Source organism: Taudactylus pleione, unplaced genomic scaffold, assembly GCF_031769625.1.
Source record: "Taudactylus pleione unplaced genomic scaffold, aTauple2 ptg000397bl, whole genome shotgun sequence".
NCBI lineage: Eukaryota > Metazoa > Chordata > Amphibia > Anura > Myobatrachidae > Taudactylus > Taudactylus pleione.
The window spans coordinates 3,977,429-3,992,933 of NW_028284799.1; the positions used below are offsets into that span (position 1 = coordinate 3,977,429).

At 40.6% G+C, this 15,505-nt stretch overlaps 1 protein-coding gene across 6 annotated transcripts in view; it reads right to left on the bottom strand.

Moving 5' to 3' along the window:
• Positions 1-15,505, bottom strand: part of BCAS3 (BCAS3 microtubule associated cell migration factor) — a 1,455,708-nt gene that overhangs the window by 1,135,240 nt on the left and 304,963 nt on the right. For all 6 annotated transcript variants that reach the window (XM_088446353.1, XM_088446352.1, XM_088446357.1 and 3 more), the window contains one exon: positions 8,178-8,254. In XM_088446353.1, the coding sequence (XP_088302479.1) occupies positions 8,178-8,254 (77 nt within the window). The remainder of the gene's footprint in view (positions 1-8,177; positions 8,255-15,505) is intronic.

The following is a 15,505-nucleotide window of genomic DNA, read 5'->3' on the forward strand; positions in this document are numbered from 1 at the left end:
CTTTATAATAGAAAGTAACTATGTGTAGACTTGTGGTGTGGCATGGTAAAAAAAAAAGGTGCAGCAAGAAAAGTTTATACTTTAGAAACTTAAGTATAGCTGCCAGCACTTTTGTTGCTCAATACCGGTGGGTGGGTTCTATGTCGATGACCAGAATAATGTCTATATGCTCCTTCACTGTGAACTTCCCAAGGTGTATGAATCAAGTAAGAATAGGCAGTATTCAGAGATCGACATTGGATTGTTCAAGGTGCCGGAGTACTTGGATGACTAGAAGTATAAAGCAGCAAAACTGAAACTTATCTTAACGTAACTCAGACCAGTACTAGATTTTAAGTTTTGGGTGCAACACGTTTTTAAAGCAAATCTTACGTTTACATAACATTTAAATTTTGGTTGGAGTCAGGTAAGTTAACAAAAAAAATAATAGAAAAATTACAGATATCTAGTCACCTGGGAGCCTTCTTAGTTTATCTGACTTGGAAGCTCAATGGGGAGGGTATTTGGCAACACTGGTAGGAAATTGAAAAACATCCACCAATTTAGCCATACTAAAATGAGGATTGGAAGAAATTGGCAAGACATCAGAACGGTTTGGAATCTTTAAGCAAATGTTGGGGGAAGAGGGTCTGAGACGTCTGGTCAGAGCTGCCCTGCTTGGGTGAAGAATGATTGTAAAGTTAATAAAAAAGCTATTAACTTGTTAATGGTATAGGTTGCATGCTCTCTCTGCTCAATGGGACAGTAGGAACCACACCAAGAGTATTTATTGAGGGTGGAGGTTGTTTAGGTGTGCGAAAAGTAGTTCATTCCAGAATGAAAACAGCCAGATTCAGCAACGTTATTTTCAAGTATGCATATTCATGTAACAGAAACAAAAAAACATATACTAAAGCTGGGCATACATGCTACAATTATCAGGGCGATCCGCCAGATATCCGTGGATTGCCCCGATAATTGTAGCGTGTGTGTGGGCGACCGAGGGTTAAATATTGCTCGGTCAGGCATGCCGGATCGACCAGTATGCCCGTCCGATGCGATATTTGTGAGTTAAAATGTCGCCCGCATCGGGCAGTGTATGTCCAGCCGTGGCCGAAAGACAGACATTTCCTGAGTTCCTTCCCGTGGAGGGAACAGGGAAATGTCTCCTCCCCCGGGGGCGGAGCGCAGATGTCGGGATAATACACTGTGAGTAATCTCACAGTGTATGCTGTGGACATCTGTGGCTGGCAGGCTGCCAGATAAAATGTCTGTCGGTCTGACAGGCATTTTATCTGGGCGTGTATGCCCAGCATTAGTGTGTTACTGTATATATAGTGTAATAAAATCTCCACTGTGAGCACACAAGCTTGAATATAGTGCTTCCCAATACTCCCCTGCCAAAGTGAAGGTGTTATAAGTTTGAAAAAAATCAAATAAATTAAGAGCCTTCTGAAATGAATACATACAGGACATAACATACTGTCAAAGCTGAATAATTGAGTGAGACAAGTTCAGTTTAAAATTTAATCGCAGCGACGCCATTTTGGAAATGAGATCACAAGACACCATTTTGTGTGGTCAGCATTAATTCAAGTTATAACCCAATAACTAAGAACAGATGGCAATGTTTTTGTTACCACCAAGGGCAACGGGAAAAACTAGCTTTCTAAGTAGATAAGGAGAGACAATGGGTATTTTTACATACAAATTGGGAATCCCGGGATGCAGATAAAGTATAGTTGTGGCAATTGTAATATAATATCTACACAATTGGATTTGCCTGAATACTAGACAAGATGTCTCCTAATCCCATAGTTTGAGGTGATAATACATTTGCACTTCACACAAGTGTCTGTGAGAACAAAAGAGCTTTTGTTTTCCTTTGAACACAGCAGGTGGGGGCCTGCTGACAGAGGGCATGTGGAATTACAACCCTCAGCCATCCACACTGCTGGATGTTCACTTCGTGTATGAGAGATTATGCACTTAAATCTCACCCATTAATAACTAGCGTCCTTATATCAAACCCCGAATAGCCACACACTACATATTCGCACATAAGGTTCCATAAGCATCAAAATGTATGATTCAAGTTGGTTAAGTTAGTTTAAATGCTAAGAAATAGAGGTTTTTGATATCTAAGGTATTATATATGATAAGCAAGGTATGTTTGATCTCGTTCTGATGCCTACGCTTTTTACAGAATCCCGGTGTTATCGGTGGAGAGATCGCATCATGCAAACTCAAGTTATGGATCGCAGAACTTATAAGCAACAAAATGTTTTAGTTGATGGAATGTTACAGGAGGCGTTACCAGAAAGACCCCGGCTGTTAGAGGCAGGAAAAGTCTATTTGAAACAACCTGTTAAATGTGTCGTTACATATGCTCCTCCTCTGGGAACCAATGAGATCAGCAGGAAGTTTCCCCTTTGTCCTGTTTCAGTCTGGGGGGGAATAAATACATGTGTCCAAACACTGGTTTGGCAGTTCATGCTGAATTTTGGGTGAGCTGAGGATATCTAGTGAGAAGTCTATCTCTGGATCCAGAGGCGCAGCGTATGTATAACCGTACTTGGTCTGTATTATTTCCTTTTACGCCTAAATTATGTATGTATAGATTGCGTGTAACTGACTGTACTTTTACCTGAATAATACTTGTGCGTTGGAACCACAAGATTCCACTCCGGTCTTTATTTGCGGTCATACTGCGTACGCAATTAGCGTTGTCTTAGAGGTTTTTAGGCAGGGTTTTGTCTTAGAGGTTTTTAGGCAGGGTTTTGTCTTAGAGGTTCTAGGCAGGTGAATCTTAGAGGTTTATAGGAAGGAATATAATAAAAAGGTTTATTTACGATTTAACAATACATAACATAAATCTTTGCTTATTAGTAATCGGGTTAACTTCTCTATTCTTAATAGTTTACTTGACACGGACGTCCAATTTATTTTTATCAAACTCCAGCTAGAGGCTGAATGTTCTACATTCGCTAATCTTTACACCCCCACAGGCCCTAATGCTTCTTTTTTTTCAGATGTATATGTTAGGCTCCAGGATTAGGCACCGATTATTGGTGGAGACTTCAACACTACTCAGTCACCTGTATTGTACCGGACAGGTCCACGACTTGGTGGCAGGGCAGCACACCATTAGTACTATCACTGTTACAGGATTCTTTCCACCTCTTAGACCCCTGGAGGTACCAACACCCTACTGCTAGGGAATTCACTTTCTATTCCCACCCAACCATGTCTCCTCTATGATTGATTTTTGGCCGATTACCTCTGTTTTACTGCATAGATTAGTTGATTATGGAGTTAGCAATACAGCAATCTTGGTCTATGCCCACACATGGTTCTCAATATCCCCCAATATATGACCCCACTTGCTAACTATGTGGCAACATAAAACACCTGGATGACATTAATTTATTTTAGACGCATCTAAGGCAGTGCTTTGAGGCCACATTATTTATTGCATATATTTCCTGTTGAAAGAAGCTATTACAATCCCGCTTTTTGACCGATGCCTTGCCACAGGGTACTTGGCTTTATTGACCGATAATACCGCAGATAAACGCCAGGCCTTCAAAGACACTCAGCAGCTATGTGCACAGAGAGGGCCCAGCTCAATCTTGATTACCGAAAAACAGATACTTCTGATGGGGCAATGTCTTGGAAATTCTTCACCAACGCCATTCATAAGCCGACCCACAGTATACACCTACGTTCGGCCCATGATAATAAACTTTTGGACCCAGGTGACATTTCTGATGCATTTTTAGCCTATTCCGAAACCCTAAGCATGGCACCTTCAGATAATCTGGCATTGGGAATGCAGTTTGTTAAGGCTGCTGGACTCCCTCAGTTGTCCGATCTTGATAGGGACACATTGATGGCACCGCTGAATGCAACTGTGATTCATTTGGTTATTAAGACTCTCCGTAATGGTAAATCACCAGGCCAGAAAGGTCTCAGTGCAGAGTATTCTAAATGATTGGCTCCTCAAATGATTACCCCATCTGTTCTCTTTATATAGTAATGGGTCCACTGTGGGTGCCAACTGAGCCAGAATTATTATACTTCCTAAGCAGGGCAAAGATCCGTCCTGTAGGACTATTTCCCTATTGAATCAGGACTTGAAGATCTTTGCTAGAATTGTTGCCTTCTGGTTACAGGTGATTCTCCCTAAATTACTTCACCCTTCTCAGACATGTTTTGTGAGGTGCTACTCATCCTCTGTGCACACTGTTCATCACCTGACTGCAGCTATGACTCGCTCCCATATGACTGGAGCACAGAACAACATTGCTGTGAGCTGTAATACCGATAAGGTGTTTGATAAGAGTGTCATGGTCCCCATTTGTTACAGGTCTTTCACATACAGGGCTTTGGGTCAGCATTTGTTTTTCAAACACTGTGCCATGACTTTCTTTTCTGTGAATTGACTTAACAATCAGCCGTTTATCCTCCACCAAGGTACTAGACAAGGGTGTCCTCTCTCCCCTCTAGCAAAAAAATTCTGCATGTGTTAATTACCTATTGTTATATTTTCAAAACCCTTGAGAGGCAATCCCAGCTGCCTTGAACATTCTCAAAGACTTTAATTCTATATCAGGTTCTTAACCAACACGTCTAAAACAGAAGCGTTAGCGTTTTATAGGCATGCCCGGTTGGGTTGGGTTGACAGTTTTATTTTCAATGGGTTACTTTCCCTCTTAAATGCCTGGGTCTGTATTTTCCTTCCCATCCCTCCCAAATTTATGCGGCTAATTCCCCTGCATGATTTTCTCGCCTGGCGACACCTCCCCTCTCCTACCTTGCCTGTTGTCACTTAATTAAGATTTCTGTTTCCCTTACATAGTTTATGCCCTCCAAATGCTTTCTCTTTTTCTAAAAACAAAATCTGATTTCCACTTAATAAATACTGCTACGCGCAAATTTATTTGGGTGAACAAATTCTCACGCATCTCTCTATTTAAGCTCCAACAACCACCAACTCTGGGGGGGTCGTAAATCTCCCCCTGCTTTAGGGATTATGCCCGTGCATCCAATTCTAGGTACGCATTGGACTAGATAGATGGGATGGATATTTATATTGATTACTCTATAGACCAGGCTTTAAGCCCAGAGTTTAATCTAATTAGCCTCCTCCACACCTGCCCCTCAGACCCAACCCCTCCCTCCACATCTCCATGATAACCTATAAATCCGCACTCCCTGGGAGATTTGGCCTACGCTTCATTCACATCAGCACTGTCGAACTGCCAAAGTCCCTTTTTATTCCTTTGTTAACCCAGACTTCCAGGATGGGCACTCCTCTGGGGTGGTATCAATTGGTACCCTTGGGGTCTACGGCATGTTTATCAATGTGTGGATCCTCTTACCTTCTCTCCCTATACATATTCACAGCTGCAAGCTCGCAATCCAACACTATCTATCCCACTTTTCACTTATCATCAAGTTGTTAGCTATGCTAGTAAGGTGGTCTCTTCCTCGACTAAGAATGATAGGAATTGTGTGCTAGATGCTGCTCTGCACTGTCGCTCCTCTGCGGTATTCCCCACATCTTATATTTGTAAAAATATCCAGCGTCAGATGGATTTAGAAAAATGGGTGGTATGGCTAAATGGCATGGTGAATTCCCCAATGTCTCTTAATGTGATATTTTGAAAGCCAATGTTCATTCTAACTCCCTGCTAGTATCTGCATCATATGCAGTAATGAATTATAAGTTATTGTGCCATTCCAACCTTACCACAACGGTGCACTATTTCCTCGGAGCCTCCTCTAATTCTAACTGTTACAGGTACACACTACCAGAGGCCGACCTCATGCACTGTATGTGGTCAAGCAGTAGGATACAGAGGTTCTGGCTGACTGTCAAGGACTACAGTGTGATTTGGGTATCTCCCCTTCAACATGACAAATGCATTGGCATTATGGAATTTATATACCTCATCCACCTCCATTACCTCAACCCATGGAACTAATGTCCTTGTTGCTAAAGTAGCGGCAGCTGCAAAAAAAAGACCATTCTGTCCCAATGGGTCTCCCCAGATGTACCTAGCCTCGTTTATCACATCTCTTTCACAGGATGTAGTCTGGAAGCCGGTGGTTGAAATGCCGACCGCCGGCTTCCAGAAAGTGAAATCCCGGCATGGGACTAATGATAGGCCTATCATTAGCCCCACGGACTTAGTGTTAGGCACCTCATCCCCCCGGGGAGGCTTAGGGTTAGGCTAGGGGAAGCGGGGGTTAGGGTTAGGCATCCCCCCCGGGAGGGTTAGGTTTAGGGTGCGGGGAGGGGGGGTTAGCTACTAGGGGGGGAGGTTAGGGTTAGGCACCCCTAAGAGAGGGTTAGGGGTGGATAGGGGAGGGTAAGGGTAACTACTCACGGTTCTGGCGTCGGTATTTCTAAGCCCGGCGGTAATACATACCGATTCCCTCTTTCACATGCATTGGAATGTCCATAGATAAGGCAGGGCAGATATTTATTTAAATATAGCTTCCCTTTGTCCTCACCGTATCACTCCAGATTATGTCTACCCTTCATGCATCGATTCATAGTCATGGTATAACCTCAAGATTTTAGCCAATGGAATCCTCTCACTTGGCTACTTGATGTTATCAGACATTGTGCCTCTGATTTTCCGGTATGCTTTTCACACAGTTAATTGTGGTTTCTCATTTTACCATTGTATATTCTACTGCGTTGTATGTTACCATGGAACGACCCCACTTCCTTGTTATTTTACTGTGTTCTTACGGACAGTTTCTATGTACTGTATTTTCTGTTTTGAAATTTTCAATAAACAAATAATCGAAAAAGATCATGCTGTGAGGACTCAGAGTATGTATTTATTTTTGTGAGTTCTTATGTATAAACCAAGGAGCACTTGACATGTTTAAATGAATCCAACCAATTATTTATTTTTTTACATGAAACCTTCTCCCCTAACTTGTGGAATTATGGGGCTCCCATGGTACATACCCATGCACTTTACTTAACTACTTGCCTTTTTGTTCCCTACAGATCAGAACTAATATTCTCAAAGCAGGTGACATGAAGTATTTCTATAGAGTACACCTCAGCCACTGACTTTACTAAGGTGCTCTTTAGAAAATGGAGCAACATATTTTTCTTATGTGCAGCACTTAAGCTGTTGCACAATAACACCAATTGTATATGTGCAGCAAGCTCTATGAGATGATATGTTTATGATGTCAAAAACAACATTTATATCCGCTCGCCATCCCTTAAGAGAAATAAATTGCAGATGTGAACAAACATGTATACAACTGTGGCACTGAAACAAATTTCACGCTATTGGCCGAGTGGAGTTTGGAAAGAAAGGAATGTCTATTATGGGCCAAAATATGAATGAGTGATGGGGAGAAAATCTGGGATGCACTTCAGGCAAACTGAGTAACACAGGAAGCATCATAGTCTGGCAGAAAACCACCCACACAAATGGCTGCTGGCCTCACTTGAATCAGAAACGCATAAAAGTTGTCTGATTAGCACATATTGGGACTATTCTATACAATGCATAGGCTTTTACCCTGCTGTTTAATAAGGAGATCTTAACACTATAAATGTGATCCCTTTTCCATGAGATGTATAACATGTGTATGAGAAAGCCTCCCAACCTGTTAATTTTACTAATAACACAAAAAAAACATTAAGGTGTGCAATAGACAAGATACCAATTCAGATCCTAAAATAGAGTTAGGTGTTAGTAATTTCCATGTCATATCCATTTAATGAGGGGATATTTGTTCACGGTTTCCTTTTAAGTTATATTTTACAGCATGCTTGAAGTTGTAGTTCCACAACAGATAGAGATACACATACTATTTAAGACTGTGTTGAGGATCACACTGCACGCATACATTTTACTTAGGGATATTCCAGAAATATGAAGCAGAGTTTTCAAAGGCTGAGGATTCATAGGCTGCACTACCTATACTGTGGCCCAATAATTATGGCAACTGACACTTAAATCTTTAATTGGAGTGACAGGGTGAACAATTTTTTCTGAGGGTATAATAGGAGAAATCCTACATTTTATATCCTACAATATAGACCGCTACCAGGCCCAATGTTTCTCAAGAAAACGCTTAATTTGTGCCACTTCTATTGAGACAGTTTCACCCGGTCTCTGTTAATACATCAGATTCCGCTAGTCAGCTCTTACCTTGTTTTCAGCATATGCGAGCCATCGACTCCCAAGAGCAATAGGATTCATGTTTGGCCCTGGACAAGGATAGCAGCCTGAGGGGAAAGGGTTCAAAAACAGCAGTAAGACATTTTCTAATGACAGAGTATTTGAAACAAGACAAACAAACTATATTCTAAACAAAGATTTCTTAAACCTCTAAACATTCATCAGCAAATGCTTACATTTCTTTGAGTTTTACAAGATAACATTGAGACACTGTAGTAACAGTTATTTAAGCTTGAAACGCATTTTTTTCATTGTTTTGCTTTTTTAGGAATTTCTCTTTTTTTTCTCTTAATAAACACAGTTTTGTTTGGGAATATTGTTAAACACATAGGGCTTGTCTTTCAAATCTCAGCATAATGTTAGCACTCTGTAATTAAATCAAACCTTAAATTATAAATATTTGTTTTCCCTAAGCTATAAATTCAACATATTTACATCTAACCTTCAGAAATATTTAAGCCTATCACTGACGAGGAGAGTGACTTGGGTTACATCGCCTCCAAATTGGCTATGATACAGATTTACAATTAGCAAGGTCTCCAAATGCTAAGATTATGTATCCACTACTAAGGGGTCTATGAACTAAGCCTTGGAGAGAGTAGACAGAGATAATGTACCAACCAATCATCTCCTGTCACTTTACAGGCTGTATTTGGAAAATGACAGTTAGGAGCTGATTGGTTATTATTATCCTTTATTTATATGGCGCCACAAGTGTTCCACTTCGCCTTATGGTACTTTATCGCCATTCACTTTATTCATCTCCTAGGCTTAGTACATAGACCCCAAAGTACCAACCAATCAGCTCCTGTAATTTTACAGGCTGCTTGAAAAAAATGACAGTTAGGAGCTGATTGGTTGGTAATTTATCTCCGTCCACTTTCTCTATCTCCAAGGCTTAGTACTAAGGGGTAGATGTATGAAGCTTTAAAAAGAGTGGAGAAGTGTGCCAGTGGAGAAGTTGCCTATAGCAACCAATCAGCTCCTACCTATTATTTTATAGAATATACTTGAAAAATACAACCTCAAAACTGATTGGTTGCCATGGGAAACTTCTCCACTCTTTTCACTGCTTCATACATCTGCCCCATAGTTCTTAAAACACAGAAAATAAAGAAAACACTGCACATTCACAACAATTGATGCCCTTTTCCATTCATACATACCTACTTGTCAGTGTTATGGTAGTGAAGTAAGTGATAGGTACATATTTCTTAGTCTATATTCTATACATTTCCTCATTATAATGTACGCTGTACTTTCACATCATAATTTGCACATATCTTAAAATATAAATTGCTCCAAGAAAAAAATCTTAAAGGGGTTAGGCAGATTTGGACAACCCTTGCTTATTATAACATTCTACCTGTGTGACAAATACTAGTCTACAGCAGAGCTATGAGCAGCATGTAATATGCCCATTTCCTATGCATCTTTACTTCTGCTAACAGGGGAAACTTATTTATTCATGCTTTGATTACATTACTTATTTGGCATACACTTCCTCTTACAGTAAGTATACAACTTAATCATAAATAGTGTCAATATAGTCGCCATGATGTGTTATTTGGATAGCAGTACGACAAATTGAAAACATTTCAACATTTTCATTTCAAATGAGACAGTCACTGACCACTGGTTTTCTCTCAGTCATGTAGAATTTAAGACTTATAAAGTCAGCAAGTTGAGCAATGAGAGAAGAAAAACAGCCAGATTGACCCATGCTGGACTCTATAATGCATTTCATACAAACATGATTTAGTTACAGTTTAACTTGTGCATCCAGTGAACCTCCAAACAAAATATCCACAGTAAGCATCAACAGCAGTTTTCCCATGTTTACTGAAAATTCTGCAAACATCTATGGGAATGGAAATCTGAGGTGAGAGAATGCATTACAAAGGGCACAAATTCATTTAGTCACAAGTTGCACTATTATGAACAAGGTGTTTTCTCTTTGAACATACCGTAACTGACAGAGCTCTGGAGCATGAGCTCCTAAAAACCTTTAACATCTACATATAATGTTATACATGTGCACATCTGTTTATACCCTGTCTCTTGCCTAGACATTTAGGTCAGCGGCAGGTCAATACCATTTGTCATTGCACACCAACAGGAGAGGCCGTTAGGTGATAAAATACCCCTGAGATACAGTTACATAACACAGAGGGAGAGTTTCACTTCAAGAGAGATGCAGGTTTCTTCTGTAAGGTAGTTAAGTGCTTTGTTATTAAAAGTGTACTTTTCGCATTTGCCACTACTATAATCTCTGTTGTTGCAGGTAGAGCTTAGGAGCTGCAACAGGACCGTCCGGCCCAGGGTAATGCACTCACAGCCCCCCCACACATCTCATAGTATGTTTATAGGAACAAATAAATTAAAAATGTATTTGAATTAAATCTGTCACTCTGGGGGTTATAGAAAGTTAAACATACTTCTGTTTGCAGACCCAAGCATTTATAATTACAGGCGATGCAGAGTTAAACACATTTCAATTTCACTGGCGAAAGAAAGGGCGTAACTAGCAATTATGGGGCCTTCTCACATAGTCAAAATGCAGAACGAGCACATACATGGCACTGGGGGCAATCCAGAGTTTGATGTAAGTGTAACTATGCCAGTTTCCCGTATCATATGCACCAAAAAATAGATTTATGCAAGTTTGCCCTGAATCTAATGACAAGTATCAAATTAAACGTACGGATCATGGCAGGGGCGTTTCAAGACCCCCTGTGCAAATAATTCTGCAGTTTATCCATTTTGATAGTGCAAATATTAGATCATTTACTGTCTACTTAGCTGACTTGCAGGATTACATAAATGGTGATTAGCCTATAGTAAATATTCTAAACGAAAAAAAAAATATTTTCTTAAAATATATATGTTTATGATATAACATGGTATATAAGAAAGCTATGATTCACTAATAAATAAGTTAGTGAGGAGAGACTGAGGCGGAGCTGGCTAGGTCAGTGACAGCAGATGTCGTGCAGTAGCACTCAGAGACGGCCTGGGCCCCATAGCAGCCCCATTCTCTGCATTTACTGTCTGAGATCTGATGCAAAATTGGACAGATGTGTAGGCATATATATTGGGTGTTGAATCTGCGTCCAGGTCTTCAGTAGGATTATGCCAACAGTCTAGTCTGGAGTTGGATTCCCGGAGGATTGGACGAGTACCCATCTTAAGTCATTTAGCATTATATCAGATAAATAATTAGCTTTATCCATTGTTTCTAGATTAAATTGTTGCAGATAAAATAAAAGGAGGTGTCTGAAGGGGTAAGGGTGACGGGCCAAAAATTATTATATAGTCCTTACCTGAAGATGTTATTTAGATTATGTTTCTGAAGATGTTGCTGCTCAAGACCTTATTGGAAGATGTAATCCAAAGTTCATATCAGTAGTCGTTATCCAAAGTTACTTAAATAAAGCAAAAACTACTCAGAGAGTATCAATGAAGGACAAAATGTCACCACAAAATGGATGCTAGTAGCTGGGCAGCCTTTATATAGGGCTGTGACCTGTACTGTGACATCACAATGCATGCAGGCAGCAGCTAGAGGTGGCTGTAGCTTAGATCAGCTCTGGGCCCAGATGCATTGCAGCAGCACTCTGGTGAGAATAGAAAAGCTGGGGCTCAGGAGATGGCAGTATAACTTGGTGCAGGGAGAGGACTGGGCCCCAGAAGCGGCCTGGGACGCATAGCAGCCGCACTCTCTGCACCTACTATAGCTACACCCTTGGATCGTGTTCAGATGCACCGCAGATATACGTACAACTCTGCATACAAACGAACATTCAAAAATTATTTTTCGCATTAATAGGGTGCATAAACACATCCTTTGCATGAATCATAGGGTGATGAAACCAATGCCATAAGTAGAGATGTGCAAGTTGTGCTGCCAACCAAGGCACAGGGTCTGGCAGGCAGAGTTGGCACTGCCCCATCACACCTGTGTTTGGAATTCAAGGTTTCTGGAATGGCAACCTGCAACCTAAAAAGCTGCCACCTGGAGCGTCCTTAGGATGCAACGGGCATTCAGTTTCTGGCCCCAGTGGCAAGCCACGCTAAAGTGTCCCAGCTCCCAATGCAAGCCACCCAGAATATCCCTAGGACACTCTGGATGCTCAGGTTCTCTTTGATCCCGACCCTAGTAAAGTTATGTTTGGGAGTGGGACCAGCGAAGATCAATTTTTTGCACTGCTACAGGCCTGGCCAAAATACCAACTTATATGCTTTCTACCTGTAGCTCCAGTTCCCCTTGTTGGATGTCACCATCTCAAAGTTGCATTGGGAGCCTAGAAGGGTGCCACGGCAGGCAGGAAATGAATGACAGTCAGTGCAGACCAGATTCCAGGCAACCCATATGATGCAAACAGCCCTGCCTCCTCCTTTTCCATTAACTGGGGACATTACTGAAGAAAGAAGATTTATCTGCACCTCTGTGCCAAGCTCACTTAAGTGATTACAAAGCTTTAATTCATCTCTGCATCAGCTGGTACTCCCTTAGTACAGACAGGATGGGAGTGCCCCTATAACCCAATATTAGGCTGTAGCCTAATCGGCCTATTGGTTGATCAGGCGCTGGTATTTCTCAATCACGCTCTATTTTCTGCTAATATATATTAGTTTACTTGCAAAACTAAACTAAAATAATCAATGCTAATCATTTAAAGCAGATGCTTTCTTTATCAATAAGGGAATGGTTAAATTTATTGGTCATAATGAGTATAGAAACATAATGAACATCTATCACGTCTCAGCAATGTGAATGAACTACAAATACTTTATGTGGCCATTCTACTGAACAATTGGAATTTAAGCCTATTGACCTCTATGTTGTTTAATCTACAACTTTGCCTTAGTTGAGGTTATACTGTGTTTTTACTAGCAGTTACCAGTTTCATCTATCTTTTCTCAAGAATCTAATTTTATATATGGTTTAATGTACAGTATTATGTAAAATGTTTGATGAATCATTTGGGGCTCCTTTCTCCATTCTCTTTCCTTTCCATTTCCCATTTATTTGTTAGCTATTTATTTACAATAGAGGCCTGTATTCAATTAGAAGCAAAAAGCCGAGATCTGCGAAAAAGTATCGCCGATTGCGACTTTCCTCCAGATGGAAACTTATGTCCGTATTCAATTCCATCCGCTTTTCGTGTACGCCAAAGTGCAATGCAATGTAATAGGTGAAAAAGATTTGCCTATGAATAAGTGGAGAAAAAAAGTGCAAAATCACTATTTAGGGGTGCAAAGGTGGGGAAACCACTCAGCACCCTTGGGACAGACCCCCAAAGGATAACTGCGTAAAAAAAAAACCTGAATAAAAAAAGAAAAAGAGGAACACCCCAAAAAAACAAATTGAAAAAGGGGGCGAACAAGTGCAAAGATGGGGTATAAACTTAAAAAGAAGTAGCGAAAGAGACTTTTGAGGGGCCTGCAAGTATGGGTGAGGTGTTTTTTTTCATTGCAGGTGTTGGCTGAAGGTGTGTTTTATTACGTTTCTTATAACTTCACTTTAGCAACTTTTAAATATTTGTACCCAAATTTGACAGGAATACTTATTTTCTCTTAAAAATACTGCTTTATGCCATTCTTCACCACTTGTGCAAAGACGCTAAATAGTGGCAATTGTGCGATCTTAAGTACTCCAAATTGTTTCATTAGGGCTAATCGGGCACTACTACATTGATTCTGCTTCTTTTTGGGGGGTATTAGACTGATTTCCCCGATCCTGACACCACTTTTTGCCTGTTCTGACATCGCATATCTCTGTTTTCGCATCTTTTGGAATTGAATAGGGCAAATCACGGGTACGCGCAGGATCAGTTTCCGCGGCTAAAATATGAGATTTAGGCGAAAAGTCCGGCAGGCGAAAAAGTATCGCGGGTGCAAAACTAATTGAATACGGGTCAAAATGTAAAAAAGATGTACATTATAGTTAAAGGGAAGGGGAAACTGCAGTATCTATATCTATGACATGTACTGTATTCTACCACCACAATAACATACATAAACAACCCATTCAGCATATTAATCCATAGCTCACAATACAGCTGTAAATCACAAAAACAGTCTGTGACACTAGACAAGCGAATTACAGTATGGTTTCCAGGGCCACAGATTAACTCATGACCATGATATATGATAAGTACAAGTACAGTCAACCTCTTTGGCGTTTTTGTCATAAAATGGATTCTATTGGAGATGCTTACCATTGATCAACACAAATGCTGATATCAAATAAAAACAGTTCTAAGGAAAGAAAGAAATTCTACGCAATCTCCGCACTTTTGAACACTAACATAGACACTTTTCCCTTGCATATCATTGCTGTGCACAGAAAAAAAAGAAGAGCGATGTTGGGCTACCATAATTTTAAAAACTGTAAGCAGCTGAACATCGTGACCGCACATTGCAGAGGACTGAATTCCTTCCTAAGTCATTATTTTCCCCTGAAGTCACTATTTTAATACTTGGTACAGATGTGAAGCTATTCTAGCCAATTACAGATTTAGGGCCTGATTCAGCAGCGTTCGCAAATGCAACTACGTACGCAGATCGAGTGATTGTTAGCCATTGCGCATAAGCCGCACTGCGTGTGTGCTGTGGTCGCACTGCGATTACGCACGCACAGAGGAATCCATCGCAGAGTGAGTGACAGACTGTGAGCTTTTGAGGGTGGTGACGGGGGAGTGGTCAGAAAAACGCAGGCGTGCCTGTCTGTTTAAACGCCGTTGCCTTGGGCATGCATAAATAAGCCATTACGATTGCATACGCAGCTTGAGAACCCACTGCATTCCGTAGACACATGGGGTTATATTTACTAAACTGCAGCTTTTTAGAATTGGAGATGTTGACCATAGCAACCAATCGGATTCTAGCTATTATCTTCTAGAAGGTTCTAGATAAATGTTAAGTAGAATCTGATTGGTTGCTATGGGAAACATCTCCACTTCTAAAAACCCACACCTTGGTAGTGTCTGCGGCAGGTCAGACCTGGTGCAAATGCTGCGTGAGTGGTCGATGGTACCGATGTCTTTATGTCGGCTGTGCTTTTGCAAGCATTAGCATATTTTCTCAGCTGCGTTCCGTGCGTATTCACAGCTGCGATCGCAGTAGTGAATGCTGCTGAATCAAGCCCTTAGAACACTAAAAATTGTCTTAGTAAATAAACATCCTTAACTTTAAAGTACACTAACTTGCCTTCACACAAACCGAAGCTACTGTAGTTTTACATTGATATAAATATAAACTAATTATTTAAACTTGATATCACTTTAATCTAT